Genomic DNA, 27,997 nt, shown 5'->3' with positions numbered 1-27,997 from the left:
CAGTCTGATTTAATTTAGTTTACTCGACTCTTGTGCATCAAACTCGATCAAGCGCGGACAACTATGCATGACGTTTGATTCATTGAATGAAACGATGAACGTAGAAATTTATCGAAATTGCGCGTATCCGAATTAATCGAATTAAACGCATTGAATTAAACCTCGGAAAGACTGATTAGGTTAAGTAATCTGATTAATGCTAGAACTACCGACCTACATATATATATGTGTATATATATATATATTTATATATGGATTTTATACGTTACACGATGGACTGGATTTAAAGTAGAATTATATCTACATTACTACTAAAATTAATTAATTATCAATAATAATACTTATTCCTCGGTAATGGCAAAAAAAAAAAAAAAAAAAACGAAAAAAAGTTGGAAAAGTCTGGTAGTTCTAGTTTTTAACAAATAATCATTTTTTAAAACGATATATATCATATAACAATTATTACAATTACCGGTAATAATTTTTCTAAGGGATCAATGATCACTTTTCATAATCGTGTTTCTTATATTATATTATTTTATTGAAAGTTCGTTCAACTAACTGTATACATAATATCTTTCCTGGCCATTTTACACGCGCATGCGCGCGTAACATTTCTCTCATAAATGTCTCGTTACAAAGAGTGTCTTAATATAATATCGGTTCCCTATGTGCATTTGAAACTTGATTATTATTGACGTATTATCGTCAACGAGATCCACCGTAAGTAGAATCGAAAATAAATATATATATATATTTTTTTTTCTTTTTCCTTTTTTTTTTTTTTCTTTTAATCTAGATACAAGATTTGAGCGAAATTTTTTCCTTCATTTCGAATGCTCTCTTTACGCATATATAACTTATGCTTGCGTATCGTGGAAATTAATTACACGAATATTTATAATAATGTTTTCTTTGTGCGGGCGGTAATTATAATCTACAAAATTAATTTACGAGTCGCAAGAACGAGGGCGACCCTTTTCCCTTCTATTCTTTTCTATTCTTTCTTCTTTCCCGTATCCATCTGCACCTTGTCGTACAAAATACGTTAACATCTCTTCTTATCTATCTTCGATCAATTATCTTATCAATTATCGTTTAAAAGATCGCGTCGAAACGAATTATGATAGAGATCTCCATCTCGCTCGAATGCTTTAAATATTCTCAAAAAAAAAAAAGAATTCAGAAAAATTATGCTTCGAGAATTTGGAAACTTCATTCGAGCACGTACTTACTTATCTCCGTCTTAATTAATTCAAATCTTGCCAAATCGTTCGCTCACACTTGGACGTTGATTCGGAGGATAAAAAAGGAGAAAGGAATAAAAAGAAAGAAAAAAAAAAAGGGAGGAGGGGGGAAAAAAAAATAATTAGAACGTGTAACCGTGAGATAAACGCGCTTTAAACTAATTGGAATTCAACGAATCCAGGCTGAATAACTGACGGAGACCCCTAATTTACAGTGTCTTTTTGAATTACTCTCCACCTCTCTCTCTCTCTCTCCTTCCCTCCCTCCCTCCCACTTCCACTCCCTCTCCCGCCGTTCCCCCTCCCCTCTTCTTCCTTCCTACCTTTGTCCTCCTTCTTCAACCCCTCCCACCTCACCACCGCTGCCGCCACCTGCTCCTTCTCCCCTCTCCCCTCAACTTCTCCTCCCGCCAACGGCTGCATCTCGTGCTGCCGATTAATTAGTGGGCGCAGACGGGCTATGAATCTGGCTGTAAAATATTCCTCGCGGAGGATGGCAGGCGGAACAATCCGTCGTGCCCGTCCTCTCGGCCTGCTCCGCGCCTGCAATCATGCATTGTTGAAAATTAACAAAATTCGGCCCGTGGCCCGCGGACCGAAAATCAAAGGAGAATCAAACAAAATCGAAAAAGCCCCCGTTTCATTTATTCATTTAAATTGAATGGGTAATGAACCGCGTGCACCGGTGAAATTGAAAAGTTATTCGAGCACGGTTGTGTCCGATTAAAGGTGAGCTCGTTCGATCGGTTCGGTTCGGTGATATCGATTTCGGTGATTTTTCTTTTTTTTTTCTTTTCTCTCTCTCTCCTTTTTCTTTTTCCATCAAGAGAAATTTTGACGGAGGCAACGGTGAGGATGTTTGCGCAATAAAAATTGGTTATCGAATATAATTATTTATTATAATGTAATAAAAATAAATAATAATTGGGCAATATCGGTGATTATTTCTTTTTGGAGTTTTTTGGAATTTAACGATCAACGCAGCGGTAGGAATATATTGTGTAAATAAATAATAATTAGATATTCAGATTGATATTGATTGGAAAAATGATAAAGATATTTTTTCGCGAAATTCCCATCTCGAGCGAGGCACACCGGTTATCTCGTTATTTTCAGCTTATGGCTTGTTTTCAATTGCTTCTATTCGATGCTCCAACGACAATACCATACGTATTTTCGCGTAAGCATTTCCCTATGCGTGTACATGTATCTTCAAAACATCTTTTCATTCGTATTATTCGTAAAATTTTAGTTAAAAGATTTCTCTGTATTTACAAATTAGCATATCGTAGCTTAAAAATAAATATAGATAACAGAAAGAATATATAGAAATAACAATTTCCTTTCATCCAATTCGAATTTCTTCGCTCGATCGAAACCTCGATAAAATCTTAATCTAATTTAATTTCATTCAGAAAAAAAAAAAAAAATCCTACATCATCCCTCGTTCGTTGGAATGTTTACGAGTGAAAGTTTAACCAAGTTTTTTAATTTTACGCAAAAATACCACCAACCATTCCCGCTGTCCTTTTAATATTCAGAGGCTCGAGGCTCGAAATAACTCGGGCCAGCGACGACGAGGAAAGGAAAATTAAACTCGGGTGCAACGTTCGACACGGGCCATACTTGAATTCCTGGGACGGGAGCGCGCAAGCGTCATCGGAAATCACGCCTCCTCGCCGAGAGAGGAGTTTCGCCCGCAACCCCTTTTCCGTTATTACCGACTCCAAGATCCACCCCCGCGTCTGATATCGAGGCAACCCTTCGCTCTCACAGTTAACACTCCGGTCGCGACTAATTACTCTAATTAATTTAATCTCACGACCTTCTCGTGGACCACTCGTGCCCCGCTAATTACCAATTGCTGATAATAACGCGGCCAAATATCAGAACGGATTAAAAAGAGGTAGAGGGACATTTGTTGTTATTATTTATTGCTTTCCTTCGACGAAGAGAAGATTTCCTTTTTTTTTCCAAAATATTTTAAGAAATTCGTGTCGTAATTAAAGAAGAAGCGATGACAGCGCCACTTGGAGTAAAACTTAATAAATGTTATAAATGTCGTTGACTTAAGAGATTTTGAAAAAATAAAGGAAATTTTCCTTCCAAAATCTTTAATTCTAACGAAATTCTGACGAGATCTGAATAATAAATTCACGATTCGTTATTTATTTGTTTATACGTTACGTACTTTTTATTGCATTCAGATGTCGATAAAAGTTGTTTCCCTGCCAGGTGTCGGGACTTCTTGCGGGTTGAAGTTCCGATTTAACGTCGCGCATAGCTGCCGCCTCCTCCGCTATCTTTTCAGCCTCTCGTTCCTGAAACAAAATTATTCGGATATGTCGGTACACGAATGAATTAACTATTGAAATAGTTATAAACATATGACAATTCGAATATTTCTTCACTATAAAATTTCTCGTTTCTCGTATTAAAAAATTCGTAATACAAAAATATAATTCTTCGATTTTTCATTGAGAGAATTTTACGATACAACGATGAACCATGTGAAAAATCGAGATGATAAATGATAAATATAACGCATGTGCATAGTAATAACGAAAAAGCAAATCTTTTTCCTAGATTTTTAAGCACGATGCTTTCAATCTAATCGGTTAAGCACATTCCTTTTATTAAATCGTATAATCAAACGATAAAAGTTGGCAACAAAGCGGTTCTTTAATAATCCTACCGAGCATAATCCTTTCCAATCCTCCAAAGCGGACGAATTTATTACACGATCTAATATTTTCCTCCATACATGCATCATTTATCTTCCCATCGTCAAAAGGGTTAACCATTACAACTGGCTCCTAGTGTAATCGAGTCTGAGGAGGTGGACGAATGCTGTTAACATGGTATGAATGTTGGTATGAATGCCCACTTTTTCACTTCCTGTGTAATGACAAGTGGCTGGTAAATGGAATAAAAAGGAAAACCGGCCATCCAATCATCATGAACGACCACTCAGTTATGCAACGATGGCCACAATCCATGTTGATGTTGTTGTGACCAACGTCGGTTTACTCGACGCAACCCGATCTATAATCTAAACGCGGCTACCTGTACAACGCGCTACTTTATTTAATGTTTCCGCCGATAGCGATCGTCAAATTACTTAAATTAATTTAACCCCTCGGCTCGCCATCGATCGATCCGCGTGAATTATTCCCGCTCCGACCGGAAGTCGATGTTTCCTTCTCCCGTCCATCGTGAAAACTCGAGATAACCAACCATATGGAATAAAGGAATTGGAATATTTATATACCAAAGATTCAATCAAAGTTTATTTCGAATATGAATTTAGAAAAATGGAAGAGGGCTGAAGTCGAGATAAAGTCTTTGTCGTTAAAATTTGTTTTTGTGGAATTGAGAGCAATTGAAAAGTTATCAAAGTTTTAAGTTTCTTTTTGAACATAGAAAAAGACAATGAGTGAAGGAGGAAGAGGGCAGATAGTTATTAAAATTTGGGACTTACATTATTATTTTTGTGGAATTGAGAGCAATTGAAAAGTTATCCAAGTTTTAAGTTTCTTTTGCTTTTTGAATATGAATATAGAAAAAGATAGTGAGTGAAAAAGAAGTGAATGAAAGAGAAAGAAGATAGAGAGTTCTTAAAATTTGGGACTTAAATTGTGTTTCTGTGAGCAATTGAAACTTATCAAACTTATCATTTTAAGTTTCCTTTGCTGTTTAAATGTGAATGTAGAAAAAGACAATGAGTGAAGGAGGAAGAGGACAGATAGTTATTAAAATTTGGGACTTACATTATTATTTTTGTGGAATTGAAAGCAATTGAAAAGTTATCAAAGTTTTAAGTTTCTTTTGTATTTTGAACATGAACATAGAAAAAGATAATGAGTGAAGGAGAAAGAGGATAGAGAGTTCTTAAAATTTGGGACTTACATTATTATTTTTGTGGAATTGAGAGCAATTGAAACTTCTTAAAGTTTTAAGTTTGCTTTTTGAATGTGAACATAGAAAAAGACAGTGAGTGAATATAAATTGTGTTCTTGTGGATTAGAGGAATTGAAATTTAATACGACTTGATCAAAATTTTAAATTGAAAGAGCAAGAGGATTGAAAATCAAAATAAAGCTCCTTGGGTCTTGCTCTCATTGAATTGAAATGGAATTGAAATTTGATATTACTAAATTAAAAGTTCCAAGTTCATTTTGCTGAACATAGAAGAGAACAGAAAAGAGAAAGACAATCGAAAATAAAGTTTTAGCGTCTATTATTCTCTTAGTGAATATTTATTACGATTTTTTGCACTTATTAAGGTTAGTTGAATTAATCCGCCATGCTTGTGATTAATTCCACGCATAATTCCGCGCGACAAGAGGATCAAGTATTATTATATCGTGTAACGGAAAAGGATGGAAAATATAAAATACAACAATTTAAATGTTTTTACGAAACGAAGGCAAAAATTGGAAAGCAACAGTTAATAAACGTCGAGTGGTTGAAATTACACGTTTTATTTCGACAATGTTATCAGTTATTCTGTATTATAGTGGACCGTTATTATTAATCTTTTATTCCATAAAAGAGGAACAACAAATGTGAAATATTATATTAACTGATTAAAATTAATTGATTATACTGTTTCCCCCGATGCACATTTAAAGCTTTTAATATTCGTCGTCATGAATTTTATCGTTTTCCCCTGCAATTCTACCATCTTCGTTTAATGCAGTTGTATCGTAAAGATAAATCAATATTTCATTATTTTTATGATACACACAAGAGAGAGAGAGATTCAAGCATTCAGAAATATTATAAATATTAATTGCAATTAAAATCGCGATTGTTCATTCCCTATAATATTTCGCGAGCTTTTAATCATTTTCTTTTGTTATTTCATTTTGCAATATATATATATATATATATATATATATCGGCACGTCGATTTAAATAATGATAAAATAATTATTTTTTCAAATTCAATCAGACTCGAATTCCTTCCAATTTGATTACACTGTCGAATAATTAATCCATATTTATTTATTTTATTGTATTAAAAAAAAAGTCTTTACTTCGACAAGAATGAAAACAAAGTAGATACGTAACGTAATTTTTACCGTGATTTTAATTCATCCATTGTTTACGAACAATAAATGAAATAATAATTCGTGTTATAGAGGAGCGCAAACCCTCGAAAACCTTTTAAAAAATGCATCCTCGCGTGTCGTATTCTTACTTTTCGTTATTCCTACGTCACGAAAGTCAGAAACGTACGCCAATTTTTAAATAATGCCCGTCACGCGGCGGCCGCTTCATAGAATTGATTTAATCATTGAATCTTATCGCAAAAATCGATGACTAATTGCGTAGAGTTACGAGTAAATCTGCTGTACATATATAATTTTCAGGTATCTATCTTTACTAACTTTGAATATTAATCGTACGTTTTTTTTCCCCATTTTAAATAAAATAAGAAGTTAATTTTCCTATGCGCAAATGAATATTAATTTTTCAAGCGAGAGTCTGGCTATCCCTGCCTCGTGTCTGACTGATTACCGTCTCATACTACTGCTAAACCCAAATCTCGCACGAGGCGGGAACAAAATAAAATAAAAATTGCTCGTTATTTCATTCGAACTGAATAATTAAAAATCGTGAAATATTTATTAAACAGTAAAAATTTATAGTTAAAAGAGAAAAAAATGAAGATAAGTTTAAGATCTCTAAAGATACCTCACCTGTAATATTTTTTTTTTACAAAGTTTCTTCGTAATTTTAATTATAATAACGAAGATATATTCAAAGTTTTTTCATATTAGATTGTTCAGAAAGTAATTTTTTTCATGAAACGAAACCAAGTCGTTTCGTGTGATCATTCGACATCTTCATCAGTTTCAACCAATCTTCCAGAACATGACGTCAAAATTGTCGGAACGAAATTTTGAAAACCAGTTTTGTTATTCTGAACAACATTCTTGCCTATTCTTTCTATATAATTAAAAAGTAAAATATATCAAAAATTCTCTTTTATTATCACACAACCGCAAATCAAACGAATTTTTCTTAATAAATCACGAACTCTCAAAATATAATAATACCAACGTTGGTTTAGAACAAAGTTGGCTGGATAAACATTCAACTAGCGACACTCGCGTGAAAAAACGAAATTACTTTCCGAAACTTTGTAATTCTAACAAACAAATAGATTGTAAAATTTAACAATTGAATAGTTTAAGAATAAAGTTACTTTAACAATTTATTTATTAATTAATATTAATAAATATTATTATTAATAAATATTAATTAAAGTTACTTAACATTTATAATTGAAAGCATCGAATAACCATGTGGATCAACTATAATAGTTATTAATAAAACCCCAATACGTTATTCAACCATTTAACCTTATACGAAATTTTTAACCAATCACTTTTCAACCCTGCTCACGAACAGACGCTCCAAAGTGATGAAGAATTATCCCGTACACACCTCTTATATACATTTTCAGGTAATTCAACTTCACTTTCTGCGATTTTAAATTCTCGATTAAACTCGAAAATTAATCGAATCAAACTAATCAAACGGCACGAATTACCGTTCGATGGAAATTAGATTTTCGGTCGCGTGTGGCGAAATCATAGTTTGGGAGGAGAGAGCGACGCGTTACGTGGACGGTAATCGCGGAGATGCACGATCCGAGATACGAAATCGGTCCGGAACGCGGCGATTGCGAGGCGTAACGCCTCCAATGAAATATTCAAGCGTGGAACGATTATATTGTCACGTAAACTGTGACGTTCGATGGAAGCCATCGAGCCGATCGTTTCACGTTTACCGTCCGTAAGATTTTCTCTGTTCTTCTTTCTGTTCTCGATCATCGTGAAATCACACACGATTATTTTTAGAGATCGTTTCAATTTTTTTTTTTTTTTTTCTTTCTTTTTAATCAGACAAAACTCGGGAAGGTATCGATTAAAATCTACCCTTTTGATATAACGCCTCGACTCGTTGAATTATTTCACAATAGATAAATCGACTCTCTTGTGCTCCCCCCCTCCCTCTAGGCGCGTCTTGTCGAGCTCCTCTGTACACAAAACGTAATTACTCGAAATCCCAAACACCATGAAAATTTTATCGGCACGGTTCGCTCGTCACGGCCCATTATATGGCAAAATGGAATTAAAAAGCTTAACCAAGGGAGGAGGGATCTTTTTTACACGGAATACTCGAATTAATATTGTTACGATAAAAAAAAAAAAATATCGTGCTTACAATTTAATTAGCATTTCAACGTGCGTATTATTATTATTATTATTATTATATTTTATTATTATTATTATTATTATATATTATTATTATTATTATTATTATTATTATTATAAAATAAATACTCGATTTATTCCTCATCATTCGAATAAATAGTAAACCCGGTTTTTATACTCGAAAACGTAACGATCACGCGACGCATGAAATCGCTCAATCTCTGTAATTCTTTATTCCATTTAAATTATCGTTGGCGCATCTAATATTTAAACATATTTACTTATTCACATTGCTCGGATGATAACGAGTCAATTTATGAATTTTCCCGTTATTTATGAACGAGGCTCGCATATAATTGCGGCTAGGCAATAACGATAGCTCGATAGCATCGTGTGATCGATCGAGAAGCGAGTATATACGTGGACACGATTTGAGTATATGGCAGGTGTTGCAAGGGTACAAGATACGTCCCTTATCCATCCTTGCACAATCGGCGCATATGTTCCTCCGTAACATCCGTGCAACCTCGTTTGCAATACGGCCGACCAAAATATATATACCCGAACGGTGTACTTGCTCTCCTTGACAGATCGATTCGTTACGGGTGAACTATGGATATATCAACCCCATATGCTTCATAACAAAAAGCGAAACGATCGACCCGAGCATCGTCCACCATTTTTCTTTTTTTTTTTTTTTTTTACTTTTGAGCGTAACGAGGATTAACTGCTCGTGTAATTTGCGAAGATTCGCGAAACATCGAAAGGAGAAAAAGAAACAATGGAATTTTCTAAGGAATTAAGGTTTGAAACGCTATAAGGTCGATAACTTATTTAATTTTATTCGTGCAAATAAATAAATAACGCTTAAGTTTCTTCGTTTATTCTCGAAAATCTCGCGGAAATCTTTTCTTGAAATTAAACGTGCAATAGTTGAATATAATAAATATATATATATATAATAATTCGATATCTCTTGTCCCTTTGGAATTCCTTTCACGCGCGGGCGAAAGATAAATAACTCCGTTTTATCACCGGAAGAGGAGATGCCCGCGACAAACGTTTCCGATTTTTCTCCAACTTCCCTCCGCACGTTTCTCGCGTAAAACTCCTTGCTACGTAATAAATCGTCTCAATGATGGACGGAGCGGAGGATGGAAAAAAATGGGCACAATTGCTCGAAAATCCCAGCTCGAGCCGCGCCGCGCGAATTTCCCACCGTTCCTTCCAAGTAGTCCAATTATCGTATCGTGTCGTATCGTGGTATACGATTCTGTTGCCTTCCTACCTTCACACACATAGATGAAGAGGACGAGGAGAGAAAGATTCGATACTCGATAATATTTTAAACTGCTTCTCAATAGGTTTCTTTCTGAGAAACATATTCATCGCACACTATACTTTATTCGTTAAATATTATTTACTATTACAGATTACATTATAATAAATTATAAAATTCTAATGGATAATTCAAATAATTCCAAATCAACGTTGGATTGCAAAATTCTTAAAAAAAAAAAAATAAATTTCATCCTACAAACTTTTCCAACGTTCCAAAATTACACAATTATAATCGCTTCGATCGGGATAATTATCGATTTTCTCCGCAAACGGCGCTAGTAGTCAAACACTACTGTCTACTACCGATCGTGAGAATCGAGCGAGAGAAAAAGAAAGGAGAAAAAAAAAGAAAAAAAAAAGAAAAACTGAAAAGAAATTCGGAAAGAAGGAATCAACATTTCAAAATTACACAATTGTAATCGCTTCGATCGGGATAATTATAGATTTTCTTTAGTAGTCAAACACTGCTGTCTACTACCGATCGTTAGAATCGAACGAGAAAAAAAGAAAAAAGAAATTCGGAAAGAAGGAATCGCGAATTTTCCAACGTTCCAAAATTACACAAATATAATCACTTCGATCGGGATAATTATAGATTTTTTCCGCAAACAGAGCTAACAATCAAACACTACTATCTACTATCTACTACCGATCGTGAGAATCGAGCGAGAGAAAAAAAAAAAGAAATTCGGAAAGAAGGAATCACGATTTTCCAACGTTCCAAAATTACACAAATATAATCGCTTCAATTGCGATAATTATCGATTTTCTCCGCAAGCGGTGCTATTAGTCAAACACTACTGTCTACCGATCGTAAGAATCGAGCGAGAGAAAAAGAAAGGAGAAAAAGAAAGGAGAAAAAAAAAGAAAAAAAAAAAAAGAAAAACTGAAAACAAATTCGAAAAGAAGGAATCAACATTTCAAAATTACACAATTGTAATCGCTTCGATCGGAATAATTATAGGTTTTTTCTAATAGTCAAACACTGCTGTCTACTACCGATCGTGAGAATCGAGCGAAAGAAAAAGAAAAAAGGAATTCGGAAAGAAGGAATCGCGAATTTTCCAAAATTACACAATTGTAATTGCTTCGATCGGGATAATTATAGATTTTCTCCGCAAGCGGCGCTAATAATCAAACACTACTGTCTACTATCTACTACCGATCGTGAGAATCGAGCGAGAGAAAAAGAAAAAAGAAATTCGGAAAGAAGGAATCACGATTTTCCAACGTTCCAAAATTACACAAATATAATCACTTCGATCGGGATAATTATCGATTTTCTCCGCAAGCGGCGCTAGTAGTTAAACACTACTGTCTACTATCTACTACCGATCGTGAGAATCGAGAGAAAAAGAAAAAAAGAAATTCGGAAAGAAGGAATCGCGAGGAATGACAACGAGACGGCGATCCAGTGGCTACGGCGAGACAGCGGAGAACGAACGGAGAACACACGGGGGAGGAAGACACACGGGGAATCCCCTTCTCGCGGATGAGTTCCGCGTTCTCCCATTTGTAACTCCGTTCAGCCGGAGCAAAGTAGGTAGAAATCCTTTCCCGCCCCCATCATCGCATCCTGGGGGCCCGCTTATACCATCCCTACCATCACCTCCCCATCCATCCACCTCTCCACCCTTTGCCTTCGCCCATCGGCATCGCCAGACCGAAAACCCGACACGCTCTCTCGTCTGCCCCCCTCCTCTGCACCATCGTCGAGCCCATCCTCGCGTTATGGCTCGCTCAATTGTTTCAGCCCCGTTGATCCAATAAAGGATTACGGAGAAACAATCGTAGCGTGCGCCAACATCCCCCTCGCCCTCCTCCTTCTCTCTCTCTCTCTCTCTCTCTCGTCCTCCTCCTGGTCTATCCCGATTGCCGCATTGGTTGCTCGTGTTCCTGTACAGGGATGGATTTTTTTTTTACCCCCGTGTAAATGGTAAAAGTTTCCACCGATATGGATATATATGTATATATATATATATATATATTGTATGTGTGTGTATGGGTATGTGTATATATATATATGTATAAAATAAAGGTTTTTTTTCCTCAATCGTGAACCGATTGTCGCGCAATCGAGTCGCGTGCGCGCGTACAAAGAGTGGGTTGTTTTATTTTCTTTCTTTCTTTCTTTCTTTTTGTTTTTTGCGTTTCAGGAGAGCGAAGGGTGACCGATTAAATTCTCATCTAAATTCGAAGGGTTTAATTGATAGAACTGGGGGAAAACTGGATTCGGGGAGATAAAGGGAGATCCTCTGCTGCTTTTCGAGGGGATCTTTGTTTTTTTTGCTTTTTGTTGTTTTTGGCTTTTTTCTTTTTTTCATATGGTCGTTACTACCATGATGATTCGAAGCGAAGGATATGTATTTGTGGTTCGATGCGAGGTTTTTTGTTCGATATTTATCAGATGATCGTTTTCTTTTTCCCCTCTTTCTTTCTTTCGTGATGGAAAAGGGAGATTTTTATCAGTCGAAATAAGTAAGAATCGTAGATAGAGAAGAACCGTTTCTCTTATCCTTCACTCTGACAGATGACGATCTCACAGCTGGGATGATCGAAAGTAACGTAATAATTTTTTTACTTGATTTCAATGCCTACTATATTCAGGCCAACAATAATCAAATCGTCGAAAGTATCGATATCGTGATATCGGTATAAATTTATTATTTCCAAATTCAAAGAAAGAGAGAGGAAAAAAAGGGAAGAGAGACGAAGATATATTCGGCGGGCAAATTGTGGGGGCGGTCTTTCTCTCGAGGGGGTTAAAATAATGGGATGTAAGTGAGATTTGTACGAGTTTCGGATCGGGCGGATGCGAGCCACTCGTCGCGTGCAAACTTGGTACGCAATCGTGTTAGTCGAATCGCTTCCGGTCGGCCGATCTTGACCAAATTCATACCGTGTTGCGGAATTATGCCGGGGAATTGATTATGCTGCCTATAATGTCGGCTTTATTCGAGGGCCGAGTTGTCCGCCCGACCTCCCCCGCTACCACCAACCACCACGGATCCTCTTCTCTGTTACGTCTCTCTTATTTTCTTTTTTTTTTTTATCGAGGAATTCTCTTAATTTCGCGCCAATCTCCCCTCCACCCCAAAACGCGATCCTCTCCAGATCGGGAAAAAGTGATGGAACTTAACGTTTAAATTTTGTAAAAATTCTTTCGAATATAATTGCACTAGTTTTCGATTGATCGATTAATTTAGAATTGAATTTTCCTGTGTCTAGGTTTGCATCCGTGAAGAAGAAGAAGAAGAAGAAGAAGAAGTTTGATAACTTTTTGAAATCAAGAATATATCGAGGAATTTTTCAATTTCGCGCCAATTTTTTCTCTCTTCTCCAAAACGCGATCCTCCTTTCCAAATCGGAAAAAAATGGTGGAATTTTATTAATTTAGAATGTGTATCTATGTTCGAATTTCTCTGTCTTTAGGTTGAATTTGCATCCATGAAGAAGAAGAAGAAGAAGTTTGATAACTTTTTGAAATCAAGAATATATCGAGGAATTTTTCAATTTCGCGCCAATTTTTTCTCTCTTCTCCAAAACGCGATCCTTTTAGAAGGAAAAAGTGGAATTTAATGTTTAAATTTTGCGGAAATTTTTTTCGAATATAATTAGTTTTCGATTGATCGATTAATTTAGAATTGAATTTTCCTGTGTCTAGGTTTGCATCCGTGAAGAAGAAGAAGAAGAAGAAGAAGTTTGATAACTTTTTGAAATCAAAAATATATCGAGGAATTATTTATTTTTAACGAATTTAAATTTTGCAGAAATTTTTTCGAATATAATTGCATTAGTTTTCGATTGATCGATTAATTTGGAATTGAATTTCTCTATCTACGATTGCATCCGTGAAGAAAAAGAAGAAGAAGTTTGATAATTTTTTGAAATCAAGAATATATCGAGAAATTTTTTAATTTCGCGCCAATTTCTCCTCCTTCCTAAAACGCGATCCTTTCCAAATCAGGAAAAAGTAATGGAATTTTATTAATTTATAGAACGTGTATCTATATTCAAATTTCTCTGTCTTTAGGTTGAATTTGCATCCATGAAGAAGAAGAAGAAATTTGATAATTTTTTGAAATCAAAAATATATCGAGGAATTTTTTAATTTCGCGCCAATTTCTCCTCCTTCCCAAAATGCGATTCTTTCCAAATCGGGAAAAAGTAATGGAATTTTATTAATTTATAGAACGTCTATGTTCTCTTTATTAAATTTGCATCCATGAAGAAAAAGAAGAAGTTTGATAATTTTTTGAAATCAAGAATATATCGAGGAATCTCTTAATTATTTATTTTTAACATACTTAACGTTTAAATTTTGTAGAAATTTTTTTGACTAATTGCATTAGTTTAGATTAGTTTAGATTAATTTAGAACGTGAATTTCCCTGTCTCTACATTTGTATCCGTAAAAAAAAAGAAGAAGAAGAAGTTTGATAATTTTTTGAAATCAAGGATATTTCTCTTGAAAATAGTTAATTTATATGCAGGCTGTGAATCGTTTAATTTGTTCTTATTTTTAATAGGGATTGTACAACGTGGCGACAGATCTGTCACGACCAACTTATTTATTCCCATGAAAAATGATCGTTGGTGACACGTTTTGTACCGATTAACTCGTCGGTTTAACGTCCCTCTAAGTAATTTATATGGATATTTCAGGGATGATTTTTATCATTCTTGGAACTTGGATGTACGTTTCGTACCAATTTTTTTTTTCTTTTCTTTTTTACTTCAACTTCTCGTTGACACAACTTCGATCGATTACATTTTTACTTTTTTTATTCGATTATCGAAAGAAAGAAGGAAAATATATTCCTCTCTCTCATCCTCTCCCATAATTGTAATTGTAAAAATTACAATTATCAAACAGGAGTGATATTTTGACAAGAAATATACTCGACGAGTGATAATTTTATATATTTGCAAAGGGGAGAATACATTTTAATCTCGACAAATGGGCGCATATATGGATAAATGCGAATTGCAACGGTACATATACATATATATATGTATATATATGTATATATATATATATGTATATATAAAATACAGTCGCTTATCGTGGCGTAACATTATTTGTAGATTCTCAATTTCGCGTGCGAGTTATGAAATAATTTTTCCCCTATAAAACCCTCTTATTCAGACAGCTGTACTGTGAACACAGCACCGGGGTTAACGAGTTTCATCCTCGATGCACCAAAATTTCGTCGCCTTTTCATCGATGCCCTCCCCAAACGCGGTCATTTATTTTCGCCGCCAGTGTTCGATACACAGGGCTGCCCCCGTGTTTTTTACATACCGATCGCCAATTTTGAATCGATTCAAATCTAGTGGAACGTAAAATTAAAAAAAAAAAAAAAAGAAAAAATTAAAAAAAAAGAAAGAAAGAGAACGCACTCAGATTCGTCCAAAATGAGATTTCAATTCGTTAAAAAAAAAAAAAAAATGTTATCCCTTATTACTTTTTTAAATTTTTAAAATCACCTCCCCATCCGTGCCAATTTCTCGATTAATTTAATTCGAAATAAAAGTGCTTTCTATTAATTTATTTAGTTATCGTTTGAAAAAAAAAATGTTTATTTAAGAATTACGATATACACGCAAAATTTAATCGAACTCTCTTCTTTGTAATTTCATCAAAAAAAAAAAAAAAAAAAAAAGATTAAACGTTAGAAATAACCTTTTTCGAATCGAATTTTTATCAAGATCAAAGAATCGAAATTTTTCTATATTTAATCCAGAAGAAGCCTTTTCGAAACTTTTATTAAAACATAATTTCTGAAACTACAAAATCGCATCATTTTTCAACATAGCTCGTTTTCAACATGCGTTTTTTTTAAATATCTCTATGCATTCTTTTAATGCAAATTAATCGTCATGATCAGAAATTAATCTGTGAACGAGGAGAAAGGTTTATATTAAAAATATACAGGAGACCTATCTTCACAAATGTAAAATATTATCGAATAAAAAGAGAAAGAAAAGGCACGAAGAGAGAGAGAAAGAGAGGGGAAAATAAAGGACAGAAGTTGGGTCGAATTCGAGGGTGCTGGGCGGAGCTGACGATTATAATTAAATCAACAGTCACCGCCCACGACTTCCATAGCGGACCTTCATTTCATCCTACGATGACATTTCTCCACCGGGCATCTCGCGCAAATCGCATTAAAACGAACCACGAAATAACTTCGTTCCGCGAAAACGATGCTGCCGAATAATTTTTTAATAACCACGATTTACGATATATATATATATATATATCGTAATATACATCCAAAGGGATTTCATTCTTGGATGGAATTTCATCCATCTCGATTTTTTTCGCTTGAAAATTTTTTACTTTCCGTTTGGTCAAAAATACGTTTGACATCGAATATCAAGTCTGGCGAATTTTTTTTTTTTCTTTTTTTAATCGTTGAACCAATAAAAGAATCGTTTTGGAACTAAATGTTATTTCGATTTTTTTCCCTGTTTCAGAATTATTTCCTTAAATTTTCCAATCTTTTCTATTTGTAATTACACGCAAGAGTGCGTTATAAATATCATTTAATAAACAAATTTGAGACAATAAAATTGACAATATTCCAAGTTCGAGGAATATTGCTCTTCCAACTTTTGCAATTATCCAAGTGACTTTTACATCGTCCAACATCGGATTCCAACGATTACGATGATTCTTATCCTCGAGCAGAATCGATAATTAACGAAAAAAAACGATTACCCGTTTTCGAGAAAAGTACTCGCGCGATTTCGTTCGAAAGCATTCGCAACGATCACCAACCTAAGACTTTGATCCCTGAACGAGTTAAAATTGGATTCGAAACGGGATATTCCTCTTTTTTTTTTTTTTTCGGGTGAAAAGTCGATAATTAAGAGGAGAGCAGACATGAAAAAAAAAAAAAGAAAAGAAAAGGAAAAAAGAAGAGTCCCTTTTCAAGAAAGATGCGAACGCGCAAATTTCTTTCTACCGAGGCAATGCAGCGGCCATTGAGACGGTAATGACGGATAAAACCGAGACGGAGGGAAACGTTTGATGTATTCGAGCACAGGGAAACAAGGACGGGGCGATTATCGGGGTCAGGTCCGCGACGTTCAATTCCTCTGGTCAATTAAGATCCTCTTTTTCCCCGGGTCGATCGTGATTAACGACGACCAGCATCCCTCTCTCGCCTCGTCTCGCCTCTCCTCTCGCGTCCTTCCGCAAAGCGGTTCTATCCGTGGACGAAGTGCACGAAGAAGACACCTCTCCTCCACGCAGTCGACCTCCTCCAACCATCCATTTAAATGCAATTAAACGGAGTCACGTAGAGGGAGAGGGGGGAGAAGGGGCCGGGGAACGTTTAAATCAAACTCCGACTGGTTTAGTTAGTTTCGACCGCAACTTTTAATTGCGCTTCGACCGTCTGGAGAGCCATTAGATTTTCGAAGGGGCGACGGAGGGGGAAGGGGCGACAAATTATACTTCTTTCAGACTTCTTTGAGCGAACGAAAATACGCTCGATTTTAAGAATGGGATCCTCCTGTTTTAAGAGGAAGAGGAAGAGGAAGGATGGAATGGTTTTTCTCTTCTTCCTCGTTTTTTTTTTTTTTTTTTTTTTTTGGATAGAAAAATGCGTTTTCGTTCTCGACTCGTAATGTTCAATTGTCATCAATTGATCAATTACTTAAGGTCCAGCTGGCATTTTTAAGTTAAAGTTCTCTCCTCCCCCGTTCGAAATGCCAACATCTGACCTTTCGTATCCCGTGGAACCCTTCCCGTGGAGGAACGATCTCTTGTGATTAAATCGCAACCGTTGGCAACGTTCTCTCCCCGATTATATCTTTAAAAAAGTTAACCCGGTAACATTTCGCCTCGATATCATGAACCGACATATCCTCGAGAGAAGAGAGTATCTATTCTCGAAAATATAAATATAATATTTCGAAAAATGTGAAAGATGAAGAAACAAAAAAAAAAAATATGATTTTCCACGACTCTTCGATTTTTCTTCTATATATCGTTAAACTTTCTTTCACTACCCATCATCGTATTCTTTTCGATTCTTGACATTATATCGTTAATAATATTTTGCTTGATCAAATATTCCCTCTTTCGATCGAACGACGTTTTACAGTCACTCTCTTATTTATTAAAAAATCTACAAAGGAATCCTTCCTTCGCTTTTTCTTTTATATATCGCTACATTTTTAACGCTTCTTCACTATCCATCTATATTCTCCTCGATTCTTGACATTATATAATCGTTAATAACACGTTTCATGAAAATATTAATTGATTAAATATTAAAATTCTCCACAATTCGCTCTTTCGACCGAAACCACTCTTCTATTTATTAAAAAAATTTTAATAGACAAAGAAATCCCTCCTCTCCCTTTTCGATGCTAAACGATACTTTAAAGAGAGAAACTTAGAAAAAAAAAAAAAAAAAAAATGGAAAGGAAAGGTTGAGTCTGTCCGTCGAAGGAAAGAAGGTAACCTTTGCACGACCACAGATGCGCGGCGAAAATGAAAATACCAAATCCCCGCCAAATTCCTTTCCTTTCCTTTCCTTTCCTCGGCCCATCCGTCCAACCGAGAAATAACTGCAAATAACGTTCGGGGATTACTTAGTTACCGCGATACACTTGTGGCCCCCTCCCCTCCCCCCTGTGTCGCTTGGTTGCAGTAACTGGGTTTTCCACTTCCTCTTGTCCCTTCGTGGCGGATATCTATGGATACACGTGTACGTGTACACAGTGTCGATGTCGTCGAGAAAAAGAGAGAGAGAGAGAGAGAGATTTTGGCGAGTCTGTTCACAAAGTACGGATCTGTCCCACTCGACACGTTCACCAACAAGGGGGAATTGAAAAGCTGGCTGGCAATCCGGATGGCTTATCCCGCTCGAACCCTGCATCCGTCGCTGTCTTCTCCTCCCTTTCTTTCGTTTCTCTCTTCCTCGTCGATCCCTTCATTTACCCCCTTCATCAGATAATTATTGCTAATCGTTCCTTCCTTGTTTTACGCGATTTATTTAATATCACGTATATAATTTTAAAGCTCGAATTTTCGTCCCTGGAATTCTTTAAAGTAGGTAATAATTCTTTAAGGTAGGTAATAGTACTACGTTTCTCTCTTTCTTTCTCTCTTTCTTTCTTCCTCATTTACCCTTTATCGTATAATTATTGCTAATCCTTTATCGTTTCTTCTTCGTTTTATCGCGATCGTGGTAATGATCGAGTAAAATTTTAATACTCGAATTTTCGACCCTGGAATTTTTTAAAGTTAAAGTTAAAGTAGTTAGGTAATAGTACTACGTTTCTCTCTTTCTTTCTCTCTTTCTTTCTTCCTCATTTACTCTTTATCGTATAATTATTGCTAATTCTTTATCGTTTCTTCTTCGTTTTATCGCGATCGTGGTAATGATAGTAAAATTTTAATACTCGAATTTTCGACCCTGGAATTTTTTAAAGTTAAGTAATTAGGTAATAGTAATATTTTCACTTCGGATCAAGTAAGCAATAAATTTTCGACTGGCTGACTTTCTTCCTTATTTACCCTTTATCATATAATTATTGCTAATCCTTTATCGTTTCTTCTTCGTTTTATCGCGATCGTGGTAATGATCGAGTAAAATTTTAATACTCGAATTTTCTCTGGAATTTTTTAAAGTTAATTTTTCTGGCTTATTATTATATCGAAGAGACAATAATAATTTCAATTTCAACTTCTCAATATTAAACAAAGAATTTTCAACACCTTCCAAAGAATTTCGATCCCCAATAGTATTTCCTCCCCTTTTCCTCCAGCTCAAACAACCATCGACACCTCGAGTCGAGAGAATTCGAAGGAACTCTCTTTCTCTCTCTCTTTCTCTCTCTCTCTCTCTCTCTCTCTCTCTCTCTCCCCCTTCAACTCCGTCCTAATATTAATGATCGGTATACAGGAATTCCCTACTCGTTACCATCGATGCACCATCGTCTACCCATGTAAATCGTGACACCAAGAAATACCAGATACCGGAGAGAAAGAGAAAGATAGACGGACAGATCGAAGAGAGAGAGAGAGAGAGAGAGGGGGATAATAGAGATAGATAGATAGATAGAGAGGCTAGGACAGGGCGAAGAGGGTGTGAGAGTTTCCTGCCACGTAATACTACTCGACGTCCCTAGAATTTGCTCTGCGGTCTGACTGCTCGTGCGGCTGCCCCCGTCAATTGCGATAATTATTGTGTCAGTAAATACTCCGTAACCATACGAACTAACGGGCTCGCGCGATCGACTGGACGTAATATGCTCACAGAGTAATATGTGGATATACACTTATGCCGGCGATATAATTAAATGAACGACCGCGTTCATAACCGTGTCACGCGACCACCGCCGCCTCATCGCCGTGCCGCGGCCAAGAATCGAGCGTGCCGGAAATTAATTATTGTGTCCTTGGTCTGTCGTAGCTATCGTCGCGCGCCAATTCCATTTCAACCATGATGATTTCGCCCGTTTCGTGGATTTCGAACGATCAGAGAGGGAGAGAGAAAGAGAAAGAGTTTTTTAATTAAGTTTTTGGATGGAGAAACTAAATTTTATTTATTTAGTCAAATACTTTTTGTTGATTATCGAAAAGTGAGATTTTTTTAGAGGTTATTTTTAGATTTATATATCGTGAAATTTTTACGCCGATATTTTCAAAGTTATAATTTTTATTCGAAACATCATTGAAAGAAAAAAGAGAGAAAGAGAGAAAGAGAGAGTCATTGGCTTCAATGGCGTTTTTCTCAAAGTGAGATTTTTTTAGAAATTATTTTTAGATTTATATATCGTGAAATTTTTACGCCGATATTTTCGAAGTTATAATTTTTATTCGAAACATCATTGAAAGAAAAGAAAGAGAAAGAGAGAGTCATTGGCTTCAATGGAGTTTTTCCCAACGAGAATTCCATTTTTATGAAATTTTTATGCATTCGTGGCGAAGAAATTTCTCGAATGCCGAGATCACAGCTTTAATATTTTTTAAAAACAATTGTAAATGAAACAATGGAAATATCTGGTGGATGGGTTGAGATCTCATATTTCGACTCGGCTAATTTTTGTAATTTTGTGTCTATCTCTATGCTGTTACGATTTTGACATTCGTTTAGGATTTTCATCAGCGTCCAACTATTGTCCAGATTATCGTATAGCATCCATTTCTCGTCGCAGGTTACAATTCTATTCAAAAATGGAGTTCTATCGTTTCGAGTTTTTGATCCTCCTTTTCTTTTACCCATTGCACCCAAATGTGTCATTGCAGATACTCTGCCTTCTCCACTTTGCCTTTCTATTTATCTTCCTTCAATATGGATTATTTCGATCTATCTCATTTTCAATATTCACGTTTCCATATCTGAATTTTTGAAAATCAGAACGATCCTCTCATCTTGATAAAATCGTCTCCAAAACCTAATATATTTCGATATTAAGCAATTCAATTGCATCAACTTAAAAGAACAATATTCTAAATTCGTTCGCTTCTCAATAAACAATTAAACTAAAATACAAAAAAGAACTTTTATTACACAAAGGGGATCTGATTTTGATATAACCAATTTCCTCCTTCATCTTTATTTAATTCAATTTATATCTGTACCTCATCGAAAGATGATAGAGAAAGTATATTTAATAAAGTATTTATAATTATTGTTAATTAATATAATATATCGATGATAATAATAATAATACGTATAATAATAATAATATAAAAGTATACATTTATTAATATTATTTTAATTATTTTTTTAAAATTTTATTAAAATTTATCAATCATTTATTAAAATTTATTTTAATTATCAACTATTTAATATAAAAGTATACATTTTTCTCGATCTCGTGAATTAATGTACAACTCGGTTTAATTCGATTAACCCGTGTTTGTAAATTTGTTTGCCAGGTATCACGTAACTCAAAGTTATCTCGTTTTTCGTTTACAGAAGGGGGACAGTACAGTCGGGTGGAGCTGGTTTTTCTCCCAACATAAACACACTCGATTATTGAACGATAAGAATATATAGGTTTATTCACTACTCAATGATTAAGGATCATGGCTCTAATGTATTACTTTCTATGGATGTTTGTCGATAGATGTATGCCATACATACATACACATATATATATATATATATTTTCTCAAATATATCTCAAGGGGTCAAGATATATAATAATTGAACTTCCTTTTCCATTTTTTCTAATACGTTAATCGAAGGGACCAGAGACAACATCAACAAAAACTTCGTTTCTTCGTCTCCTTTAACCGTTGTGTATTCTTCTTCGACGGGGCACGTGCACGAGTATACACCATGCCGTGATTCGAATTGGGGCGCGATTGTTGCGAATATGTTTGCGCGAGGTGGTCGACGCACGTTTTTTTTTTTTCTCATTCGCCGAGCGTGTCAAGTGTTTGCCGACCTATCGGCTCGTGATAATGGCAAAAAACGATGGGACCTTTGATATACAACTTCGTTACGTTCGAAGGGCGCAACAATGGACACGTGGCGTCCTTCGAGAAACATTACACTGTCACGCTCTCCCATTAATGGAGCCTCGATTAATTGATAATTACATTACTTTTTTTCTTCTTCTTTTTTCAAAGATATTTCGACCCCCTCCCTCAAATTCAAACGCCCCTTAGATCTTAGATCTTGTCGAAATCATTCTCGAACGCCTCCTCACTTTATTCCTCCCTATTTCCTATTATATATTCAGATATTTGATTCAATTACACAATTTCATTTCAATCAGGGGATTACAGAGGGAAAAATGAAATAATTGTTTCGAGAATGTGGAAGAATTTCGTCGAAGGATCACTTACGGTTTCTCTCGGGGGGCTCCAGCACTGGGGCGAGTTGCGGCCGCTGTGACTTCCGCCGGAAGTTGCGGAATTCGAGACGGAATGGTGAAGGTTCTGCGGGGCGATGTTGAGGGGCGTCACCGAATCGTCCTCGGTCGTCTCGATGTCCACCTCGTCGTCAGAGTTGTCCTCCTTGTGGGACGCGGGGGTGCGTTCCGAGGGGTGGTCCTGGGCGACAGGTTCGACGATCGGCGGCCCACGAATCACGGGGCGAAAGGCGGATTGATGCAACGACGGGTTCACCGTTGGTATGAGCGGTTCCGTGGGGCTGGAACCGCTTATCGGCGGTGGTAGAGGCCCTGAACAGAGGGAAACAGGGGGGAAAAATTGATATTACGCTAATTGGCGTAATTGTTTAATTATTGTCGTGGGATGGAAATTATTAAATCGGAAAGATTAGACGGGTGGTTGAATTTCAACGGAATGAAAAATCGAGGATCGTTCCCCTTATGAAAACGGAAAGATCTATTTCCGCAATCTTTCGAAATATTTCGTCTATTTACTCGTATTTCGCGTATTTTATAATTTTGTCGGGGAATAAACGCGATACGCGTGGAGGATATATTTTCGATAATCCTGGTGGTGGCAATGAATTCGAAACATTAACTAACGATATTTGTTCCGGTTAAGCTAATCCTCTAAATAGCGTGTTCATTTACGGCTAAAATTTGTTCCGAGTAACTTTTCCACGCCACTCGAATTAATATGTATACGTATATATATGGTCAAGGTAAAATTTTGCCTACTATTAGTTAAAATAAATTTTAACCGATTAATATAGGTAAAGTTTGCCGCGTAAATCGAAACAGGGAGCAGGAATCGATCGATCCCGAGTGCGGCGGGGAATGTAGGGCCCGTGTATAATGAATAATTATTATATCAAAGACCATTATTTTACACGCACAACGCGATCGTCACTATTGCACCGATTAATAATATTCACATAGCACTCTTCACATTCATATTTCCCCTGTAATTATACTAATGAATCCCGCCTCGGCAATGTATAAAATAATTTATGCTCGCAACGCGCGCGTAATCCGCTTTATTATACATTACCGTCTAAACTATGTAATACGTGGATATTAAATATCCGAATATGAATTACGTTTATACCTTGTTCTCGGGGCGAAAATTTATCATTAATTATAATATTGAAAATTCTATCGTACGTATTCGTTTAACCTTACTTCTTTCTTACATAATTCAAAAATCGAAGTCTCATCGATTCTTAAAAAAAAATCACATTATCTTATTAACTCATCTTATTTCAAATTTTCTACTTATATAATTCCCTCAAAAATTTCATCGATTTTTAAAAAATTATACAATCATTTATCAGTTTCCTTAATTTAGTTTAAACTTATTTTAACTTGTTTCAAATTCTTCCCAAATATATTCATAAAATCTATTCATTAACAAAGAAACCTTCGCAATTCCCTTTTGACTAATTTCGTACATTTCCAAAAATTCATAAAATCATTAAGTTTATTTCAAATTTTCCATTTATATAATTCGCTCAAAAGTTTCATCGATTTTTAAAAAATTATTTATCAGTTTCTTTAACTTATCCTAAATTTATTTTACTTTATTTCAAATTCTTCCCAAATCTATTCATAAAATCTATTCCTTAATAAAGAAATCTTCCCAATTCCCTTTTGACTAATTTCATAAATTTCTAAAAATATTTCATAAAATCATTAAGTTTATTTCAAATTTTCCATTTATATNTTATTTCAAATTCTTCCCAAATATATTCATAAAATCTATTCCTTAATAAAGAAATCTTCCCAATTCCCTTTTGACTAATTTCATAAATTTCTAAAAATATTTCATAAAATCATTAAGTTTATTTCAAATTTTCCATTTATATAATTCGCTCAAAAATTTCATCGATTTTTAAAAAATTATTTGTCAGTTTTTTTAACTTTATTTTACCTAAATTTATTTTACCTTATTTCAAATTCTTCCCAAATCTATTCATAAAATCTATTCCTTAATAAAGAAATCTTCCCAATTCCCTTTTGACTAATTTCATAAATTTCTAAAAATATTTCATAAAATCATTAAGTTTATTTCAAATTTTCCATTTATATAATTCGCTCGAAAGTTTCATCGATTTTTAAAAAATTATTTATCAGTTTCTTTAACTTATCCTAAATTTATTTTATTTTATTTCAAATTCTTCCCAAATCTATTCATAAAATCTATTCATTAATAAAGAAATCTTCCCAATTCCCTTTTGACTAATTTCATAAATTTCTAAAAATTCATAAAATCATTAATATTATTTCAAATTTCCTATTTATATAATTCATTCCAAAATCTCATCGATTTTTAAAAAAAATCACACAATCACTTATCAATCATTATCAATTTCCTTAACTTATTTTACCTTATTTCAAATTCTCCCCAAATCTATTTAAAATCACACAATCACTTATCAATCAGTTTCCTTATCTTATTTTATCAGTTTCCTTAACTTATTTTACCTTATTTCAAATTCTCCCCGAATCTGTTTAAAATCACACAATCACTTGTCAATCATTATCAATTTCCTTAACTTATTTCACCTTATTTCAAATTCTCCCCGAATCTATTTAAAATCGCACACAATCACTTATCAATCATTATCAGTTTCCCCGACTCACCCCTAAACTTATTTTAAACCTTGTTTCAAATCTATTCCCAAACCATTCAGAAATTCTGCACAAATACTCATCAACAAATAAGAAAACCTTGGCAACACCCCCCTTTCACCAATTCCAATCTCACATAAATTTCATAAAAGATTGGTGGACTCACCGGGAAAGAGGACCGGTCCCCTCTTGGCCAGCCACGGCAAAGCGTAGGGGGAGAAGGGGAATCCGGGCGTCTTTGCCGCGGCGACGGCGGCGGCCTGTTGATGCTGGTGCCACACGTAGTCCATCACCAGGCTCCTTGACAGCGGTAAAGGTAACTCCGGGAACGGGGGCACCCGCGGATGGGTGGGCGAGGGGACGAGCGTGGGTATCTGAGCGGTGGGCGACGATCTCGGCTGCTTGGCAGGGCTCGGCGACTCCCTCGAATTCGGGTTGTTGAGCAATCGTTTCCTGGTCCCCCCGTTGAACATCGCCTTCACGTCCTCCCACGCGTGCACCACCTCGTCCGGCGGATTCCCGGACAGCTTCATGTGGCGCCGCCACGAGTTGAAGTTGGCCGCGTCCGGCTGCACGTACTTGTCCGACGGCCCGATCCTGTGCGAGTGGAATATGAACTTGTTCGGCGAGAAGAAGAGGCCGCAGTAGGCGCACTTTATGCACTTGGCGCGGGAACTGTTGTAACGCGCCGGAAGGAACGCGCCCCGGCAACCCCACGCGCACTCGTGGTGCACCGAGAAGGCGAAGTCCTCGGGTAGCCTTCGAACAGATGAGAAACTTAATCGAGAGATTAAGATTTCTTGATCATTTTATATATATATATATATTCGAATATTTTAGTATTGATTCTCGATACTCCAATTGTTATACGTTCTTCAGAATTCGTTTATTATTATCGTAAGAATCTCGCGCGTGATGACAAAGATGCAAGGAGCATTTTCTTTTGGTGTTTACTTATTTATTATCTACCGAAAGGGTAGGTGAGAAACTGGTTTTTCGTTCCGACGTTAAAGATGCGTTCTGGAATACCAGGATCGAGTAGCAACTCGAGAAAATTGTTACGAATTTGTTATTGAGAAAGTGTTTCGATATTTGAAATAGCAATCTGTGTATATACTTTTGGAAAAGATTCTTGCTGTCAGTTTTGACGATCTTTGAATCTCGAAAGCCTCGAATTTCTTTTTTTGCTTTCTGGTTTGCTCACGAGAATTTTGGAAGGATTAACCAACCTGGGGGGCGCATTGTCGCCGAGGAACGATTTGCAGAGGCGCTCGGCTTCCCTTCGGGTAATCATGCCGCATCTCCTCGACGAGACCGGCATGGCACCGGCACGGCGGAGGATTTCCAATTGGACGGGGGTGCACTGGACGCAGGTGATGCCCAACGCTACCCTTCGGTTGTGGATCTCGTTGTAGCTGAACTGCTTCAGCAACGTGTTGCTGATCTGGGCCAGGCAGAGCCTCTCCTGGCCCTCGATCACCAATGACACGATGTGAATTCCGTAAAGGGACACGGTGCCCACCTGCAACTCCTGACGGTTTAGATTCACAACGTGGCCTTACACGATTTACTGCTATAAAATCGAAGCGAATTTAACATTTACATTTTTCTATTTCTTATTCCTCTCTTTATTTTCTTCGAAACCATGGGATTATTATATAATAGAATTTCGCTTATTTATTCTCGCGAAAATGAAACAGTGGACAGGGTACGTTGTGCGCTAATTTTGCTACCAATCTACTCGCGAAGAAAATTAAGAATAATGATATTATATATAATAATGATAATATTATTTTATATATTAATATAAAATTAAGAATAACGTTGATTGAAAGAAAACGTTATCAGAGACGAATTAATGAGTATTTGAGCGTTTCTTCTTTACAAATAGAGAATAAAACGCGGCTGAATAATCGGTTATTGGATACAATTATAAAACCCCATGTAATATAAAAAACACATACCTGATTGGATTTCGAATGCGACTGCGGCTGCGGCGATTGTGCCGATTTTTGGGGCGCGGTTATCGGCGGCATCGATAATACCGCCGGCCCGTCCATTCTACTGCGAAAAAACAAAAAAAAAAAAAAAAAAAAGAAGAAAAATATTCGAGAAATAACGATCAATTTTCACAACAGACACTCATCATCATCGTCGCCATCTCGCAAACCATCTCTCGGAAATTAAAAATTTTCTCGAGAAATATTCAAATATTCAAATATAAATTTCAAATATAAATTTCAATATAAAGTTCAAGTGAAGTATTCTTATATATACACAAGAGAACATAAGTTCTTTTTTTCCCTTCATCATACTTATTAACGCTCTATCGATCACTCTCGTCAATCAAACGCGAGATATGGATATGGATATTCGCATTCAGTTCGATTAAAACGTTTTTTCTTCCGATGCTCCTGTCTCTTTCAATCAATAACGACTAAAATTGATGTATGTCCATTATTAGAGCGATTAACTTTCGTTCACGCGAGAACGCGAACGGATTTCAAGTGTGATTAAATTCAATTCTCGAATGACGAAAGATCGTTCGATTTTTTCGTTGTTTTTATATATAAACATTTATAAAAAGAACGACAAACTTTTTATGCAACTAATAATGCATCCCGTCTTTTTTAATCTCTTAAAAATTTCATTACAACGTTTATTATATTCT

At 35.7% G+C, this 27,997-nt stretch overlaps 1 protein-coding gene across 1 annotated transcript; it reads right to left on the bottom strand.

The window, feature by feature from the left end:
- Window positions 1-1,683: 1,683 nt before the first annotated feature.
- On the bottom strand, window positions 1,684-27,386 carry LOC122714333 (SKI family transcriptional corepressor 2). The gene is made up of 6 exons (XM_043935595.1): window positions 27,291-27,386; window positions 26,556-26,857; window positions 25,493-26,085; window positions 22,649-22,986; window positions 3,439-3,568; window positions 1,684-1,790 (listed from the first exon to the last, which is right to left on the bottom strand). The coding sequence occupies exons 1-6, from the start codon at window positions 27,384-27,386 to the stop codon at window positions 1,684-1,686; spliced, it is 1,566 nt and encodes a 521-aa protein (XP_043791530.1).
- Between the last annotated feature and the right edge of the window lie 611 nt (window positions 27,387-27,997).

The sequence above is a fragment of the Apis laboriosa genome, unplaced genomic scaffold, assembly GCF_014066325.1.
Source record: "Apis laboriosa isolate Shangri-la unplaced genomic scaffold, ASM1406632v1 scaffold112_cov148, whole genome shotgun sequence".
Classification (NCBI taxonomy): domain Eukaryota; kingdom Metazoa; phylum Arthropoda; class Insecta; order Hymenoptera; family Apidae; genus Apis; species Apis laboriosa.
The sequence above is the reverse complement of the archived record's forward strand: the minus strand, read 5'-3'. Positions and strand labels throughout refer to the sequence as shown.

What these genes read in the sequence shown, in the direction of transcription:
- LOC122714333 (XM_043935595.1), bottom strand. Translation starts at nt 27,386, where the DNA reads ATGGACGGGCCGGCGGTATTATCGATGCCGCCGATAACCGCGCCCCAA. An exon ending in GGCGACAATGCGCCCCCCAG is followed by an intron (nt 26,086 to 26,555) that starts GTTGGTTAATCC and finishes ATCTGTTCGAAG; the next exon opens with GCTACCCGAGGACTTCGCCT. An exon ending in GGGACCGGTCCTCTTTCCCG is followed by an intron (nt 22,987 to 25,492) that starts GTGAGTCCACCA and finishes CCCTCTGTTCAG; the next exon opens with GGCCTCTACCACCGCCGATA.